The sequence below is a fragment of the Benincasa hispida genome, chromosome 6 (genome assembly GCF_027475165.1).
Source record: "Benincasa hispida cultivar pf3 chromosome 6, pf3_genome.v1.1, whole genome shotgun sequence".
NCBI lineage: Eukaryota > Viridiplantae > Streptophyta > Magnoliopsida > Cucurbitales > Cucurbitaceae > Benincasa > Benincasa hispida.
In genome coordinates this window covers 33,620,833-33,641,130 of record NC_143483.1, presented here as the reverse complement: position 1 = coordinate 33,641,130, position 20,298 = coordinate 33,620,833, and the positions used below count along the sequence as shown (strand labels likewise).

Sequence of the window (20,298 nt, the reverse complement as noted above, 5' to 3'; positions counted from 1 at the left end):
CAAGCACAATGTTAAATACATCCATACGCACCACAACTAAATCAATGTTTCCAGACTATTCGCCCATGTTTAGAGATACCCTTTTTGATATCCCTACAACTGGTAGGGCTTCAGAGTTAACAACTTCATCTTGTCCGTGTTTTTTTCGATCTTCAATCCCAGACATCGAGCCTCCTTCTCTGAAATGAAGTTATGAGTTGCATCTGAGTCTACCATGGTGCCTTTTGCAGGTTTAGAGTTGATGACTGTGTCAATGAACATAAGTCCCCTTTATGGAGCATCCTTATGACAAGAAGCTTTCTTTTGGAATGTTGACAAGAATTTTAACGATCACACTCGAGGAGTTTCCCCTTCTTCTTCTTTTTCAGCTTTAGTTTTTGCCTCTATTTCATTACTATATTGTTCTGAGGCTGTCAAGGCAACTCGCTATGGGCACTCGGCTACTCGATGAGGGTCTTTGCACAGAAAGCAAAAGATGGGCCTTTGTTGGTTTGGGTTTGCTTGATAGGACTCTCAGGAGTGGCTTGCACCCGTGGTTTGTGGTTTCTTGTCATTCATAAAGTTCTTTAGGGAATTCGGCTTGGGAGCCTTGTTCCCTTGATTTAGTGATTGTACATTTTTCTTTTCGGGAGTTTGTTCATCGCTGTAGTTAAGTAATCTCTCCGTTGTGGCCAGGGCAGAAGCAAGATCCTAAACTTTCTACTCGTATAATTTAGTTATCGCCCATGGCTTTAGTTCTTCAACAAAGCAAAACACTTTATCCTTCTCGAGCATGTCCCTAATGTCTAACATGGTAGCCGAGAATTGTTTCACGTAGTCATTGATGGTCCTCGTGTGTTTAAGTTCTTGTAGTTTCCTTTTTGCAATAAACTCAACATTCGCGGGGAAGAATTGAGTCCTTAGTTTTTTCTTGAGATCTTCCCATTTATCAATGATGCACAGACCATTTTAAATATCATTCATTTTTTACCTCCGCCACAACTTTGCATCATCAAACAAATACATAGAGGCCAACGTCAACTTTGTTCCTTCGGTGATGGTTTCACTTGCAGACACGATCACTTGGATTTCTCGCTATTCTCAGACTAGGAATGAAATTGTTGTTAGGATCAGTATCCTAAATCTCTCTTGTATTCTCGTAGTTTGTAAACATTGTATAAACAATTGTTATAAATGAAATAATTGTTATTTTATAAGTATACACTCAATCAAATAAACTAAGATCCTAGGTTATTTTATGTAATTTAAACATGTATGTAGAGACATACAGGTGGACCGTGTTTAAATGATAACCTAAATGGTCTGTAGTAGATGGATAAGGTTAGGTACCTTATCCTGGTGACACTACGAATACGACCCGCTTTGTAGATGTTACAAGTATTGTAAGTACTACAAATGATCTGATCCTAATCATTTATGTGGAGACATGTGAGCGGGAGTATCCTATACAAAGAGTTTGTATAAGACCGAACCACGAAATGACTAGTCTTATTATATAACACCGTTAATAATAGAAACTTACATTCACCAAGATGACCATAGGTGACATGACCTGAATCTTGAGTGGATTGTGAACTCCTGCCTATGAAGGCAGTCCTTTGATTTGTATGAGTGAGAGTGGCCAGATTGCCAACTCAATATCCTACCATTTTAGGGATTCGTCTGATTAGGGAGCTAGGAACACAGCTACACAAGATAGAATTCACTCATTCCCTAATGTTGGGGTAAGTAGATAAATTGCTCCCTTAATGGCGATTCTGGAGCTTGAACAATGTGGCCACACCCTTTCTTGGCCCGAGAAGGACTTGATCTAGTTGCACTATGACTTATTGTTCGTTAGAGGGATTAGTGGTACTTAAGAAGTTAGATGTAACTATATGGGGAAAACGGTAATTTTTGTTCAACTATACTTATGAGCAATTTGTGACCTAGTTATATTCAATGGATACAAAAATATATCTGTAGTGTGAAGAGTACAATTGTCAGTTTTTAGTGAAGTGATCGACAATTAATGGATGCTGGGTAAATTTAATTAAAGAGTTTAATTAATTATCCAAGTACCATTGGAGCTTCAATTTACAGGTCCATAAGGACTCCTCTACAGCTCAACAGGGATTTATTGAGTATTATTTTAGGATTAATTTGAATTGTTCAAATTAATTAAGGGAATTAATTATACATGATATAATTAATTAAATTAATTATATGTACATATAAAGTTTATTTTGATACATTATAAAGTTTACTTTGAGAGGAATTAAATATTTGAATATGATTCAAATATTAATTATATGGATGAGCTTCATATAATTGAATTTAGTGTAAATATGATTTATATTTTAAAAAAATTATAATTTAATTGAGAGAAATAAAACTATAGATTATATTGTATTTGATTAAAGGGTTAAAACTATAATAATTAAATTAATTTTAGTTTAATTAAATGGAGAGAGTTACAACTCTCTCTCTATTTAATTCTCTCAACTAGAACGTGAGGATGTGTGTTGGTTTTGTCAACTTCTTCCTCAATTCTCTGATGGTCGGAGTGATTTGCTCTGGGATTCACAAAAAGACAGAGAATAAAATGATCTTCTACCTCTCTTAGATCCTTTCCTCCCCCTTCCCATATAACCTAGTAGAGCCCACCACGCCTGCTAATTCTCAATCCCAAGAGCAAAAGGTTTTCAAGTGGTGGTGACCTGATTTGAATTGTTGTATTTTTGGAGATCGAGATCCAGAACGAAGGGTTCGTGATCTGGATCGTGGGAATACGTGAAGAATTATTGGGTTTCAAGGGCAAGCATTCTTTTTCCCTAATTCCTTCTTATTTCTCAAAGCATGTTGTAAATTTATTATCTATGCATAATTTTCTGTTATGTAAATTGAGATTCTGTGAAAATTTAAAATTGGGATTGATCCCCTTCTACTACAGAGCCTTCACAGGTTTCTTCAATTAGTATCAGAGCCAGGTTTTTGTTAGTTTAAGAAAACACACAGCAGAAGAAAACAGGATCATAAAGCATTCTAATTCATCAATTTTGGCCCAAAATTAAGCATGCTCATTAAATAACAATAGGGTTTCAAACATACATTTGAATATCTACTTCAAACTCAAAAGTCAGCTGCAATTCTCCCTTCTTCGGTCGTGAACCACCACTAGAGCTTCCTTACTAACCACTAGGATCCTTAGATTGAGTTGTGAGACTCAAAATAAGCTGGAATTTGGGGAATTAAGGAGAAAGATCACTAGTTCTCATTTTTGAAGACTCTTCTTCAACCTCTAGACTTCTAAGCAAAAATCAAAGTGTTTGTATGATTTTCCCACTCCAATTATGAGTGTTTTTATCCAGCCACGAATGTAATCTTCTTGCATAAAAAATGGCCAACTCCACCTTGAGATTTTTAGGTGGAAATGTGAGGTGTGACTAAGGTGCTTGAATATCAAAATGGGAAATCCCACATTTGGGATTTTTTCCATTTTTCAATTTTTTTTTTTAATTTTAAAACTAATTTTCATAAATAAAACTGATTTTCAATTTTAATTTTTAATTAAAAATGAAATTTTATTAATTTTACAAAAATTAATTCAATAATTAATTTTTCTAATAAAATTAATAATTAATAATTAATTATATTAATTTAATATCAAATATTAAATTAATTTAACATCAGTTCCACCTCCATGAATCCTTATTCATGAAATTAATATTTAAATAATATTTAAATATTAATTAATTCTCCAATTTTTTTAATTTCAAAATTAAACGTGTAATTATATTACACATAATTATTAATTTCCTTAATTCGAATTTGAATGTTTTAAATTAACACATCACGCTATTCTAAGGCTTATTCCATTTGTGAGCTAGTAAAGGGACCTAATGGACCTACATATCATGGACTCCAATGGTCTGAGATAAGCTAAATCTTTACATCGAATTAACACTCATTCGTTAAATACCGGGTCACTCCACTAAACCCAGTAGTTGCATTCCCCTCACTGTAGATATATTGTATTCACTCGATATAACCATGATTAGAAAGTTAACCCTTCACAGGTTGTTCGTAATAACGACTGGGTCAAATGACCATTTTATCCCCGAGATCACCTTTTGTTTCTTAAGTTCCACTGATCCTCTAATGAACAATTTTTTTGTGACCCAATCAACAAATAGAATCCCTCTCGGGGCAATAAGAGGGTGGGGCCCCTTGTTCAAGACCCGAAATCAGCAGTTAAGGGAACAACCTCTCTACTATCCCTCTAAACGGGTAGGAGTAAATCCCATCTTGCACCCTATGTCCCCAGCTATCTACCCGGTCTTTCCTCTGAAATAGGAGGTTTATTGAGCTGGCACTATTGAGCCAACATTCACCTATGCAAATCTAAGGATAACTCCTAATAAACAGGAGTTTATAGTTAGCTCAGGATTAAGGTTAATTTACCTAGGTCGTCGCTTTAAAATAGACAGTCTTAAATAGTAAACAATGTAATAAAGTAAGAGTGACTTATTTCTTGGTCCAATCTTATGTAAACGCATTACCCAGAAAGCCCCCACTCCTCATGTCATCACATAAACAAATCAGGATCACTTCGTTTGTAGCACTTTACAACTCTTTGTAACAACTACAGAGTGGGTCGCATCCGATAGTGTTACCAGAATAAGGCACCTAACCTTATTCGTATACTATAGATCGTTTTGACTTTTTACTCGAACATGATCCATTCTTATGTCTCCACATAAAGTTTAATGCAATAGTCATGGATCTTTTAGTTTATTGGATTTATTTCTGAAACAAAATAAGTAATTCATATATTCAATAACAATTTTATTGAATCCACACATTAATAACAACTTTATTGATTTACATAATAAGTTTATTGTTTTACAAAACCACGAGTTTTAGGACATAAAACCCAATAGTTTTTTGCCCAATTTTTTTTCTATTTTTTTCAGAATTAATTTACAGTATTGGTGGGTTTATGCATTTTGTATTCATGTGATGAATATTGTGATGAATGGTTTACAATTATAGATTTTTTCAGGATTGGCCATTTAGAATTTACTGCTTTTGTTTACAAATTGGTTTGTAAGTGTCCCTGTTTTGGGCATAATTCTTTGCAATCGAGTATGTAATTTGTTGTTTTTTGGGGTCGTTCGTGGTTGTTTCGGTGTGTTTTTGGAGAAAACGAGGCCAAAAATGGAGGAATTTCGAAGAATATCGTAGTTGTACAGTGTTGTCTGTATCGTAGTGTTGCAATGTTGTGCCCTAGCGTTGCAACGCTTTAATAAGGAAGAACATTTTGTTCTTTTTGTAGCCCAGCGTTGCACCGCTCTGAGACGGAAAGAACAAACCAATTCTCGTCTGATTCAGTTCCTGATCTGATTGGTTCGCTTGGGGTTCGATCAGTTCGAGCGGTTCGGGTCTGATTCGAGGGTTAGACGGCTCGGTTCGAGAGGTTCAAGACTCGGTTCGCCTGTCTAGAACTGATTGACTATTCTTATGTAATAGTTAGATATTTTTAAATTAATTAAATTAATATAAATATTATATTAATTTAATTAATTGTTTAGGTGTCCAATCCTGGTCTATTAATTATTTTAAATTATGCATTTGATGTATGATTTAATTTTAAATTTATATATGTCATAATGTATGTCATATAGTGAAAATCCCACCATAGGTTATACTTTATTCATGTATCATTTATATTACAAATGTTATAATATATAGTTGCATGATTTAATTTTTATAGCATGCTCATGCATCATATAATATAAGTGTTATAGTATATGTTTGCATGCATTAATAATATAGTCATGCATCAATTATATTATAAGTGTTATGATATATAGTTATATGTATTTATGGATGGATGTTATTAATTATTTCATTACCTTATTATATAAGTGTTATATATGTTTAGTAATGGAATGGGAATTGCATGATGCATGACATCACTTTAGATAATCTTATAATTGTTGTAATTTTATTAAGTATGTCATTCGATGTAATGAACGATTTTAATTTATTTCATTTATTTATAATTTTTATAATTAAATGAAATTATAAATTAAAATCAATAATTCAGAATTGCAAGCAAACCTTAGATTAAAATCATTTTTTAAAAATAGTTTTAAAATATGATTCACATAGACCTAAGATCACATTTCTAATAAGATTAGAAATTAAGTTTAATATTTTTAATCAGTTTAATAGAATTAAATTGATTTTCATAAAAGATTAAAATTGTAGCAAATATATCTATAAGGGATCTTTTGTCTAAGGCTAGTTCTGTCTAAGTTGGGGTATTTAAGTTGATGAAAAAAAACACCCCAATCTGGGAACTGGCTTGGAAAGGTGAATTAGATATATTTACTACAAGCATGCAATTGTTGATTAAAGATTGTTAAAGTGTTTAACAAACATTAATCCAAATTGTTTAACTATCCAAAGTACGTGTTACTGTTGGGCAAGCTTAAACAATCACTTAGTAAAAATAATTAGCCGGTGGGAGGAAAAAGATGTATACGATACGTCGATTTTTCACTCACGCTTCTTCCTTAATGTTCACACTATGAGACTCATGCTTGGCCTCGAGGCGCCTGGGAGCATCTTATTGAAAGGATCAAAGGATCAAAGGATTAAGGTCGAGTCGCCTATGGCCATCTTATTGAAATGTTAACCTCTTCAAGTAACTACGTTATAAAGATAGACTAATCATTCATAGTCTGATATACAAACTTTTCGTATAGGGTACCCCCACTCACATGTCTCCACATGAACGAGGATCACATCGTACAACGATTCCAACGCAATTTGAATCACCTAAATCGGACATCAAACGAAGAAGATATGGTCGAAACAAGCTTAACTAAAAATCTTGAGCTGATGACGTGGTAGAGTTTTTCTCATCAAAGTGAACCAATTGATATATGCTACTTAGACCAATGGAAGTGATACATTGTGAGGTTTTGACTTTTTGATTGATTTTTTAAAAAAATGAGTTTAATATTATTTTATGTTTGTGTCTAAAGGCTAGTTTTGGATACATGGTGGGAATTGTTTTTATTGGATTTTAAAAAAAAATGATTTATAAAAATATATATTATTATATTATTTTTTGTTTATGTCTAATGACTAGTTAAGTTTAAATTTTCACCTTTCAATTTTCTTTTACTATCATTCAATGGTCTAAATTAAATGTGGTTTTCAACAATTTTTCTCTCTATTTAAACTCTCCATCTTCTCCAAAATTATAACAACAGTTTTTCTTATTTTCAATCATCCATGACTCATTAAGTCACTATTGTTGTTCTCTCTCCAAGCTTCAGTTTTCTTCTTTTCATCTTCTTTCTTAAAAAGATATTTTATATTGTGAGGATTGGTATCTTGAGTGCTAAATTTGTAAACCCACTCTTTTAGAGAGTTTGTCAAGTGTGCTATTTATTTTTCCAAACTATTGTAAGGGTTACTCTTGATCTCAAAAAAAAGAGTCATTGTAACAGTTTAATCCTCAACCGTAAAAAATATCGGGTTTATTCTTGTGCCAAGGAAAAAGAACGTTGTAGTGGTTCAACTCTAAGACATGGAAAAAGAAATACTTTTAATGAAGTACCCAAGAGGAGCACTGAAAGTGGACATAGGCCGGTTGTGCTGAATTACTATAAAATTTTCAGTGTCAATTTCTTTATCATCTCCTATTTAATACTGTAATTAATTTATTAATATATTTCATTCCATAGAATTAATTATTGTAGTTTGTTTTTTGAATTTTTTATACCAATTTATTGATATTTTTTAATTGAATGTATTTACATAAAATTCTTGTTTAAATTACTAATTAACAAAAGTTTGTTAATTTGTTTAATTGGGCTCACATTAGTAAAAAGTTTTTCACTAGTTTAAATAAACCTTATTTCACCTCCTCTAGGGTTGCCATACTGATTCTACAATTGGTATCAGGGTCGGTTGTTCTCTTGTTTGTGATAAAAATTTTCATAAATCATTTTACCTTGATACCCATTGTTTGAGTTTCTCACTCCTACCACTGGTATTGGAGCTAGGAGCTCTTCTTCATGAATTATTTTTTAAAATATTATTTTGATATTTAAAGTATCTTATTAATATTTTGAAAAATTATTTGAAAAGCTTAATTGCTAGAGTTATAACAACTTTAGAAAATCATTCTATTGATAGACCTCCATTCTTTGGTGGTAATAGAAATTATGATATTTGAAAAAATAGAATAAAAATATTTATGCTTGCTAAGGATTTCAAGATTTTGTATGCTTTTGAGAATGAGAATGATTTGGCTAAATTGGAATTGAATAATGAGTTGCTTACTTTTAATGCTAAAGCCATAAATATCATATATTGAGTATTAGATAGACAAATATGTGACAAAATTTTACATTTTGATTATGCATTTGATATTTGAAAAATTCTATTGATAATATGTACAGTGTAGAAAATTCTTTTGATATATTTTGATAATATGTATTGTGTAGAAAATTCTCCTTATAATACTAATGATTTATTTGATGTGAAGAACAATTATAACTCTCAAAATCAAGAAAAAATCCATAGAATAGAGAAAGATAAATGTGATAGATCCTCATTGTGCTTAATGACTCATTCGGAGAACAACTCCAGAGATGAAAGTAAAAAAAATGAGGTAAATTATATATCCAATGATGAGTTATATGATGCATTTGAAAGCATGCAACATGATTTAGAAAAAATTAGCTCTAAATATTTGAAATTATCAAATAAGTTTAAGGTATTATCTAGTAAAAATAAATCTTTGATAGATGAAAATGATTGTTTGAAAAATAGAGCTACTTATGATATTTTGCATGATAATAATTTTTGTGATAATGAGAAATGTGCTTTGATAGATAAGATTAAATTTCTTGAAGTTAAAAATGAAGAATTTAGATCTTTGTCATGTAAAATGAAAATTGATTTGAATGATTCTAAAAATAAAAATGAGAAAATTAGATCTTCTTCTTTGAAATTAAATGATGAAATTGCTAGTTTGAAAAATAAAATGATTGATTTGGAATCTAGCAATATAGCACTAGAAAAAGAGAAAAATTGCTTTTGTTGATAAGATTAAATTTCTTAAATTTGATATTAATGAGAAAAATAATATTTTGCATATGTTTAAAGAGAAAGAATGCTTACTAATAAAGAACTTGAAATTGCAAAAGAGTCTATAAAGAAATTTACTATTGGTACATAAAAACTAGATAAGATTATTGACATAGGTAAACCTTGTATGTCTCAAGATGCTTTACCTAATGTATCTAATGTTGTTGAAACTAAACTTATGCCAAAGTATGAAAAAGTTTAATATAATCATGGGAATTCAAAATCTGTGCATAAACATTCTCATGCTAGATCAAGATGTGCTCATAATGTGAATTTTGTGAATGAGCAAGAAAAGTCTAGAAATGAATTTGAAAAATCAAACCTTATGCCTAAACGTTCTTGTGCCAAAACTAATTGCAAGAATAGTGCTAAATTTGTGCCTAATCATAGAAATGTTGAGATATGCATGTGAAATTAAAGTTTGTACCTACATATCATTTTTGTGGAGTTAAAGGTCATATTAGACCAAATTGTTTTCAATTGAAAAATGCTCCAAGGAAAATTTTCTTTGAGAAAAAGATTGTGAAAAATTAATTAGTTAAAAAGAAAGTTTTACCTAATGTTGTATATTATTCTTATGGAAAAATTGGCCATAAATATCATACTTATTATTTGCCAAAAATGAATGCTAGTAATTTTGGAACTAATTTGAAATGGGTTCCAAAGTCCTTGCTCACTAACAATGAAGGACCCATAACCCAAGAAATGGGTACCAAAATCTTTTGGTTGAGCTTTACTTGTAGGTTGATCCAAGAAGCAATTGTTGCTTGGACTTCAAATGAAGAATTAATTCAAATTGGAGCAACTAATATAACTTGCTTGAATCCAACAAAGAAAAATTGCACATATGGTATGTTGGGATTGGTGTCCTAATTCTCCCGAAGTCTCATTGTTTGTAATTATACACATTGTTTTCTGACTAAAATAACTGTTATTTCATTTTGGCATTTACTCATATCCAATAAACAAAGCTCCATGGTTATCTCATGTAAACTTAAGCATGTAAATGTGATATACAAGTGGATCATGCCTTAAGTGATAACCTAAATAGGTCTGTAGTATAAGGATTAAGGTGGGATACCTGATCCTGGTGACACTACGGATACGGCCCGCTTTGTAGAAGTTTGCAAGTGTTGTAAACTACTATAGATGGTACATCCTGACCATTCATGTGGAGACATGAGAGCAGGGGTGTCCTATACAAAAAATTTGTATAAGATCGGACCACGAGATGACTAGACTTTGTATATAACGTCGTTGATACTGGGACTTACATCTCACCTAAACGACCATAGGTGACACGACCTCAATCATAAGTGTTTTGGGAACTCCTACCTTTAAGGGCGGTCCTTTGATTAGTATCAGTGAGAGTGGCCAGATTGCCAACTCAACATGCCTACCTTTTTGGAGACTTGTCTGATTTGGGAGCTTGGAACTCAATTACACAAGATGGAATTCACTCCTTCCCGAAGTAGGGGTAAGTAGATAGATTTCTCTCTTAAGGGTTGATTCCAAGGCTTGAACATAGTGGCCACAGCTTCTCTTTGGAAGAGAGGACTCAGTCATAGTAGGACTATGACTTATGTTCATTAGGGAATTCAGTGGTATTTAAGGAGTTAGGTGTAAATACAGGGGCATAACAGTTATTGGCCGAGCTGTACTTACGAGCGATCCGTGAAGGGTTGTCGCACTGTTAATTGGTTAACATGAACATATAATATATATGTAGTAAGGAGAGTTCAGCTGTCGGTTTTTAGTAGAGTGCCTGGCAGTTAACGAATGGTGGATTCCATGACTAAAGAGTTTAGTCAGTTATTCACGTACCATTGGAGCTTCGAGCTATAGGTCCATAAGGTCCCCTTGGTAACTCAATGGATTCAAGCTGAGGATCAGTTCTTGGTGTTAATTTGAAATGTTCAAATTGACAAGAGGTAATTCGATTATATACGATATGATCAATATGGTGTATGAGATACATCAAGTGGAGGATTAATGTAAATGAGATTTACATTAAGAACCATGGAAAAGAAAAAAGCTATGGTTTATATGTTTCATGAAATGAAATATTAGAACTATAGGTTATAAATATATTATGATAAGTTAGTTATCATTTATATTTATAATAATATTAATTATTGGATAATTATCTCTTTTTCTCTAATAACCAATTGAGTGGGAGGTTATTGGTGGTTTCATGGTAACCGTGATATAAAAGGAAAAATATTTTCCTAATTTTAGGAAGGAAAAAAAAGAAAAAAAAGGTTTTTTTTTTAGATTTCCAATCTCGAAAATACTCACAGAGAAATTGTCAAGTAAATTAGATTTACTAAGCGACAGCTTGGAGTTAGCTAAACGATTATGGATAGACACTCAGCTAAACGATGAGCTAAATGATCGCTTAGCTTTTGCTAAACGATTGCATAGCTTTTCCTAAACGATTGGGCATCGACCTTTACGATAGGTTATTCCATCTCCCACTTGCTTAATCGTTTACCCGATTGTAATTCCTCCAGTTTTCTGTGAGGTCATGTTACCTATGGTCATCCTAGTGAAATGAAGTCTCTGTCATGAACGGTGTTATATAACGAGACATTAAAAATTCGTGGTCAGGTCTTATACAAACTCTTTGTATAGGACGCCACGGCTCGCATGTCCCCATCACGAATGATCAGGATCAGACCATCTATGACAAGTCACAACACTTGTGACCATTCCACAAAGCGGGTCGCGTCCGTAGCGTTACTAGGATAAGGTTTCCCTCCTATATCCATATACTACAAACCATTTTTGTTATCACTCAAGACATGATCCACTTGTATGTCACCACATACATGCTTGAGTCACATACAGATAACCAGGAATTTTGACTTTATTAGTTTGTGGTAAAGCAAATAAAAAAAGCAACTGAGCAAAATACAAGATGCGAAGTAAATATCATATATTATAGAACACAAGCGTTCGTACAAACTGTTTACAAACTACAGGACACGAGACTTTAGAGCATCAACCCCAACAATCCCCCACTTATCCTAAAGCAAAGTGGGGTGTACAATAAATTAGGGCATAAAAACCCAGTACAATAAAATCTCCCACTTGCCCTAGTCCAGCCGTAGGCAATCCTGTAGACCCATGCTCCGTTGGTGACCTTTAAACACTATAACTGTGAGAGCCTTCGTAAACGGGTCAGCAACATTGTGCTTCGAAGCGAACTTCATGACGATCACGTCCCTTCGATGCACTATCTCGCGGATCAAATGATACTTCCACTCTATGTGTTTGTCGCGCCTGTGACTCCTCGGCTCCTTGGAGTTTGCCACTGCCCCCACTATTATCATAATAGAGGGTAGTGAACCTAGACATATCTGGAACAAATTTCAGTTATGTCAAGATCTTCCTGAGCCAGGCAGCCTTCTTAACAGCTTCGCAAGTCGCTACGTATTCCGCCTCCATAGTGGAGTCGGCGATGCACTCCTGCTTGGTGCTTCGCCACACTACAGCTCCTCCGTTAAGAGTAAAGACTGACCCTGATGTGGACTTACGAGAGTCCTTATCAGTCTTAAAGTCAGAATCATTGTATCTTGTAAGAATCAAATCCCTAGAACCATACACGAGCATGTAGTCCCTCGTTCTCCGATGATACTTGAGAATGTTCTTCATTGCGATCCAGTAACCCTGGCTTGGATTAAATTGATACCTACTGACTATGCCCACATCATAGCAGATGTCTGGACGAGTACAGAGCATTGCATACATCAAACTACCAACGGAAGACACATATGGGACCCGTCTCATCTCCTCAACTTCTTGAGGCGTCTTAGGACACATGTCCTTAGATAAAGTGACTCCATGTCTGAACGACAGTAGGCCCCTCTTAGAGTCCTGCATCAAGTACTTGAGCAACATTTTGTCAATGTACGATGACTGAGACAATGCTAGCACTTTGTTCTTACGATCCCAAAAGATTTGTATACCTAGAACAAACTGAGCCTCTCCCAAATCTTTCATTTGGAATTGGTTCGCTAGTCAGTTTTTAACTGCAGTTAGTAGACCTACATCATTCCCAATGAGTAGGATATTATCTATATACAACACTAAAAAGACTACTGAAGCGTTGATGATCTTCTTGTAGACACAAGGTTCATCAACGTTTTGGTCAAAGCCATACGACTTGATCACAGTATCAAACTGTATGTTCCAAGATCGAGACACCTGTTTAAGTCTATAAATGGACCGATTCAGTTTACAAACCTTTTGCTCTTGACCTTGGGCTATGAATCCTTGGATTGCACCATATAAATGGTCTTCTCAAGATTACCATTCAGAAAGGCCGTCTGGACGTCCATTTGCCAAATCTCATGGTTATAATAAGCTGCAATGGACAGGAGGATGTGGATCGACTTTAACATGGCAACAGGCGAGAAAGTCTCCTCATAGTCGACTCCCTCTACTTGGGTGTAACCCTTTGCCACAAGTCGAGCCTTGAAGGTCTGTACCTTCCCATCAACACCCCGTTTGCACTTGTAGATCGATTTATAACCGATAGGGCGACCCTCATCAGGCTGATCTACAAGATCCCATACTGAGTTGAAGTACATCGACTCCATCTCGAGATCCATGGCCTTGACCCATTCATCCTGGTCAACATCCTCCATTGCCTTCTTATACGATAACGGATCCTCAACGTCGCCATCTGCTACCATAGCAAGGATTTCTGTGAAACCTAGATAGCGAACGGGTGGGTTTGCAATGCTCCCATTACATCGAGGTTTACTCAACTCTTTAGGTGGAACCAACCTACTGGATAAACTCCCATCAACAACCCTTGCTGATGTAGCAAACTCTTCATAACTCTTGTTGAAGTTTCAGTAGTTTCATTAGAAAGCTCACACAACACGACTTTGCTTCGTGGACTGTGCTCCTTTATATGATCCTCCTCCAGAAAAGTAGCGTTTGTTGAAACAAACACCTATTTTTCGTCAGATAAAAACAACCCTCTCTTGTGCCTTTGAGGTAGCCTACAAAGAGGCATAACCTCGACCGTGGTTCCAACTTCTTGGGATTAGCCTCAAGCATATGTGCTGGGCAACCTCAAATGAGGAAGTGACGTAAACTAGCTTTATGCACATTCCACAATTCCAGAGGTGTTTTTGCAACACTCCTGGAGGGAACACAGTTGAGTATGTATACCACATTCTCCACTACGAAACCCCAAAACGAGTTCGGTAAGGAAGCGTAACTCGTCATCGAGCGAACCATGTCTAACAAGGTCCTATTTCTCTTCTCTACTACACCATTCTGCTGAGGTGTACTCGGCGCTGAGAGTTGGGAAACGATTCTGTATTCTATTAAATAGCCTTGGAATGTCGAGTCCAAAAACTCTCCACCTTGATCTAAAAGAGGATATGACCACGATAGTTGCTAGCCCCACTGCCAGCACCCACCACCAAAGCTCTCTAATCTAAATGTCAACCTTCTAAATATTAATAATGTGTGAATATGGTATGCCTCCTTAAAAGGACAACAAAATATAATATAAACACATGCGTACAACTATGATATAACATCTAAGGGGAGAAACATTCACGAATGGCCCAAACATCTCTAACAAAACCCTAATCCCTCACAAAACATGTGTACATAAACAGTTCATCAACTAAGTCCTCTTATTAAGCTGAGTCTTTAGATGGCAAGCAGCAGCAGGATCAACCCTGAGGAATCTGACCACTACCTGGAAAAGGAAAACACAGAGACTTGGTGAGCTAAAAGCCCAGTGAGTGACTTTAGAATCGTAAAGCAATAAGCATAGCAATACTATAAACATGTAAATATACAAACGAGTAAACTCAAGAAATTTTCTATAAATGTAGCTTTAAGCCATTCTCGGACATCATTAAACATTATTATTCCCTAGTTGATAATGAGCCTAAACGCTCCAGCTCCCAAACGTTTATTATCGACCAAGAGACCCATACTTCGGTCTCTCATTCATAACTGCCTACGTGCACGTGGCCATACTAAGTTCCATCAAATCTTAGGTACTTCTGCTCAGATACCTTCTCAAATTTGTCCTTCAGTATCGAGCTACTAAGATACCTTCTCAAACATCCTTCGGTATCAAATTGGCTAGATACCTTCTCAAATGTCCTTCAGTATTAAATTGGCCAGGTACCTTCTCAAATGTCCTTCGGTACCAAATTGGTTAGATACCTTCTCAAATGTCCTTCGGTATCAAATGAGTATTTTGTAATATCAAATTAAGTTCCATTGCCTAGTATTTACATAAGAACTGTTCCATTGCCACTCATTTACACAAGAACTCATTCTCCCATAGCCTTCTTCTAGGAAGCATATATCAAATTTAGAACATAGCTTTTGTAATGGTTACACGACATACCTTGGCCTGTGTTACATACATACAAGCCGGAAACATGCATTAAGTTATTCTCCCACCATTTATTGCTTGAGGAAGTATAATTTCATCATTAATGTCATTGTGCTTTACTTGATCATATATGCATGAGTATTGGAAACCTTAAGTCACTTACCGCTCGTCAGGCTTTTAATGGTTTGTACGCTTCCCTAAGCTCTTCTTGGTCAGAAAAGATATAATTCCCGATTAAACTACTTAGAATTTTTAGTAAAATACCTCAATTAATTCATTTATTAAAAGAACTTTCATCAACACAGACAGCTTTACTGGCGAGATCCCTCTGAGCGAGTTCAACGAGATCCCCCTGAGCGATGCAAGCGAGATCCTCTAGAGCGATGCTAGCGAGATCAAGCTTTTTCTGTCAAATTTCATCTTAGCGATACTCACCTTACCAGCAATACTTAGCCCAAATCCTAGCGAGATTTCCCCCTAGAGCGAGATCCTTCTTACAAAATCAGTGAGATTTCCTTTATAAGCGAGATCCTCATGCCCAAATCTCACTATAATTCTCCACGATGAACTGCTTGCTTGTTCTTCACAAGAAGTTGTCTGCTTATGCACCAATTCCCTGTTATAACTTCAAAAATTCATAACTCAAAATCCATAGCTCTTTTCAAGAACTTCCTTCTACAAACTTGTTTAGATTTGAGTTCATTCCTCACCTTAAAATTTCAACCCAGAATTCCTTATAGTTTGACTTGGAACTTCCAAACTTCACCTCGGCCCTACTTAAACCCGAGATTCTGCCTTCTCTTGGTTTTCTTCACTTCTTGTTCTTCTCCTCCTGAAATCTTCCTTCAGCAAGCCAATTTCACAACTTAAATTCTCTCAACTTTCAAATGGCACCGAATTCATTAGAATTTTCATGTCAACTGCCAAAACCAAGATTTTGACGTTCTTCTTCCAAAAACACCTCCCATCGCCTCCCAAGTTCAAGGATTAACTGCCACGTCACCCTCACCTAATATGTTTTTCCTTCCCTTCCATCATAATTCTTATAAATAACCATGAATTACTACTTTAATAAAAATAAGAAAAAAAAATATATAATATAACATTCCTTTGGCTAAACATGCTTATCTAGGAACCTAGAGTTTGGGGTTTACAATCATCCCCTCCTTAAAAGAAATTTCGTCCTCGAAATTTACCTGATATGTCATTAGAAAAGTTGAGGATATCTCTTCCTCATTTGCTCTTCAGGTTCCTAGGTAGCTTCCTCGACTCCATGATTACGTCATAGCACCTTCACCAAAGGAATCATCTTATTTCTGAGTATCTGGTCTTTCTTGTCCAAGATCTCAATGGCCTCCTTCTCGTAAGATAAATCTTCTTTGAGTTGTACTGGTTGTGTTGCTAGTATGTGCATGGGATCAGGCATGTATTTCCTTAGCATTGACACATGAAATACGTCGTGAATATGAGCTAGCTCTATCGGCAACTGCAGCCTATAAGCTGCTGGACCAACCCGTTCCACAATTTCATATGGTCCAATGTATCGTGGACTTAACTTCCCTTTTCTCCCAAACCGGAGAATTCCTTTCCATGGGGATAGCAGGAGAAATACCTGTTCTCTGACTTCAAATTCTAGTTCTCTTCTTCGCTTATCGGCGTAGCTCTTCTGTCTATCGCGAGCCGCCTTAAGATTATCCCTGATAAGTTTCACATTCTCTGTTGTTTGTTGAACTAATTTTGGACCCAATAATTGTCGTTCTCTGACTTCATTCCAGCATACTGGGGTCCTGCAAGGTTGGCCGTACAATGCTTCATAGGGAGCCATTTCGATACTAGAATGGTAGCTATTGTTGTAGGAAAATTCAATCAACGGTAGGTGCATATCCTGACTTCCTTTGAATTGTAATACAAAAGCTTTTAACATATCTTCCAGTGTCTGTATAGTTCTTTTCGACTGTCCATCTGTTTGCGGATGAAAAGCCGTACTGAAATGCAATTTAGTGCCCATAGCCTTTTGTAAACTAGGCCCAAATTTTGAAGTAAATCTCGAGTCCCGGTCTGACACTAAAGACACTGGAGCTCCGTATTGACTGATTGTCTTATCCACATAAATCTTAGCTAGATAGTCTAGTGTAAAAGTAACTTTTACTGGTATAAACTTGGCTGTCTTGGTTAGTCGACTATTACCCAAATGCCATAAAATCCTGAGGGTGTCTTAGGCAATCCAAATAGAAAGTCCATTGTCACATGTTCCCACTTCCACTCAGGCACTGGAAGTGGATTGAGTAATCCTGCTGGTCTTTGTCTCTCAGGTTTTACTTGTTGACAGACTATACATCGGTCCATATATTCTGTTATGTCTCTCTTCATCCCAGGCCACTAATAAGATTTCTTCAAAGTTTTATACATATTGGTGCTACCTGGATGCATGGCATAAGCGGAACTATGTGCTTCCTCTAGAATGACTTGTTTAAGCTGTAGCTTGTTAGGCACACACATTCTCCCCTCCTTTTCCAGTACACTGTCTGTTCCCAGTTGAAAGTCAACCCCGATGCCTTTACTTACATCATCAGCAATCTTCCAACTGATCCCGCTTAAGGTTTTCTACTAAGGTCGACCTTATCTGAAAAATAATTATCATTCCTTCTGACGGTTCCACTGATAAGGTGGTTCTGGAATTCCTGAACTCCTACAATAGCATTTCTCTTATTGAACCAATAATGGCCTTCGGTCCCGAGGATTTCCTACTTAGTGCATCTGCCACAACATTAGCCTTACCAGGGTGGTACTCAATGGAACAACCGTAATCTTTAATCAATTCAATCCATCTTCGTTGTCTTAAATTCAACTCTTTTTTATCAAAGATATATTTTAAGCTTTTGTGATCTATAAATATCCTGCAGTGCTCTCCAAATAAGTAATGTCTTCGCAACTACAGAGCAGAAACAACTACTGCCAACTCCAGATCATGCGTGGGATAAGCCCTCGTGTTTCTTAAGTTGACAAAAGGCATATGTAATCACCTTCCCATCCTGCATCAACACACATCCCAATCCTTGTCGGGATGCGTCACAATAAATCTCAAATTCCTTACCTGGAATAGGCAAGGTAAGCATTGGTGCTGATACTAGTCTCCGTTTCAGCTCCTGGAAACTATGTTCACACTCCAACGACCATTCAAACCTCACACCTTTCTTGGTCAGGTTCATCAACGGAAGGGCTATCTTAGAGAAACCCTCCACAAACCTCCGATAATAACCTGCCAAACCTAAGAAACTGCGTATTTCTGGAATAGTCGTGGGTCGTTCCCAATTAACTATTGCTTCCGTCTTTTGGGTATCTACACTAATGCCCTCTGCTGAAACAACATGCCCAAGAAATACTACCCGATCTAACCAAAAATCGCATTTACTAAATTTAGCATACAACTGCCTATCTCGCAACGTCTGCAATACTATCTTCAAGTGGGTAATATGATTCTCCCTACTGCCAGAATACACCAGTATCATCAACGAATACTATCATGAACTAGTCCAAGTAGGGATGAAATATCCTGTTCATGAGATCCATGAATACCGTAGGGGCATTTGTCAATTCGAATGGCATTACCAGGAATTTATAATGTCCATATCTCGTTATAAATGCGGTTTTAGGAATATCGGCTTCTCTCACTTTCAGTTGATGATAACCCGATCTCAGGTCTATCTTTGAAAACACCGTGGCTTCTCTTAGCTTATCAAACAAATCATCAATGTGTGGTAACGGATATTTGTTCTTAATCGTTACCTTATTCAGCTGCCTATAGTCGATACACAATCTAAATGTACCGTCTTTCTTCCTCACAAACAATACCGGAACTCCCCAAGGCGATACACTAGTCAAATGTATCCCTTGTCAATTAACTCTTGCAGCTGAACCTTTAATTCTTTCAACTCAATCGGCGCCATTCTATACGATGCCTACGATATAGGAGTTGTTCCTGGAACTAAGTCAATAGTAAACTCCACCTCCCTGTCAGGTGGTAATCCCGATGGTTCTTCAGGAAATACATCCCGAAATTCATTTACCACTGGGACATCTTCTGGGTTTAGCTCTTTCCCTTGAGCAACCATCACATGAGCCAGATAGGCTTTACATCCCTTGCTCAATAGCTTCCGAGCTTTCACTGACGATATCAAATTCCCCGCAACTAATCGTTTGCTTCCTGACAGCATTGCATCCTGGCTATTTGATTTTTTGAGCACCACCTTCTTCTTGTAACAGTCTACTGAAGCATGATACTTACTTAGAAAATCCATCCCCAGGACAACATCAAACTCTAACTATTCTAAAGGAAGTAAATCAACATAGAAGTTCTAACCATTGATCAGTACCTCACAATGATTATAGCATCTATCTACTACTATCACATCTCCCAAAGGGGTATAGATAAATAACTCTTTAGGCATAGGTTCAACCAACCTATCTATACTAGGTGCATACATGCTAGATATAAATGAATGTGGGGCACCAGGATCAAATAAAACATAAGCAGACTGTCCACATAACATAACATTACCGGTCACAACATCTGGAGACTCCACTGCCTCTTAGTGTGTCACGGCATTCACTCGCCCCTGTTGCTGGGGTCGACCTATGACATTCTTCTGTTGGCACCACTTGACCCTTCGCCCCCATTTCCAGCACTCTTTGGTTGGCTAATTTTCTAGGAGGTCGACTGTTATGTTGTTGGAATGTCCCTGTTCATCTGGGGACAGTCC

At 36.0% G+C, this 20,298-nt stretch overlaps 1 protein-coding gene across 1 annotated transcript; it reads right to left on the bottom strand.

Moving 5' to 3' along the window:
- Positions 1 to 16,820: 16,820 nt before the first annotated feature.
- LOC150035609 (uncharacterized) lies at positions 16,821 to 19,836 on the bottom strand. Its single transcript, XM_090314372.1, has 3 exons — positions 19,502 to 19,836; positions 18,633 to 19,024; positions 16,821 to 17,122 (listed from the first exon to the last, which is right to left on the bottom strand). Exons 1-3 carry the CDS (start codon positions 19,834 to 19,836, stop codon positions 16,821 to 16,823), a joined length of 1,029 nt encoding a protein of 342 aa, XP_090170498.1.
- Positions 19,837 to 20,298: the final 462 nt, after the last annotated feature.

What these genes read in the sequence shown, in the direction of transcription:
- LOC150035609 (XM_090314372.1), bottom strand. Translation starts at nt 19,836, where the DNA reads ATGGATTTTCTAAGTAAGTATCATGCTTCAGTAGACTGTTACAAGAAG. An exon ending in CCAGGAACAACTCCTATATC is followed by an intron (nt 19,025 to 19,501) that starts GTAGGCATCGTA and finishes GTATTCTGGCAG; the next exon opens with TAGGGAGAATCATATTACCC. An exon ending in GCTTACCTTGCCTATTCCAG is followed by an intron (nt 17,123 to 18,632) that starts GTAAGGAATTTG and finishes CCCCATGGAAAG; the next exon opens with GAATTCTCCGGTTTGGGAGA.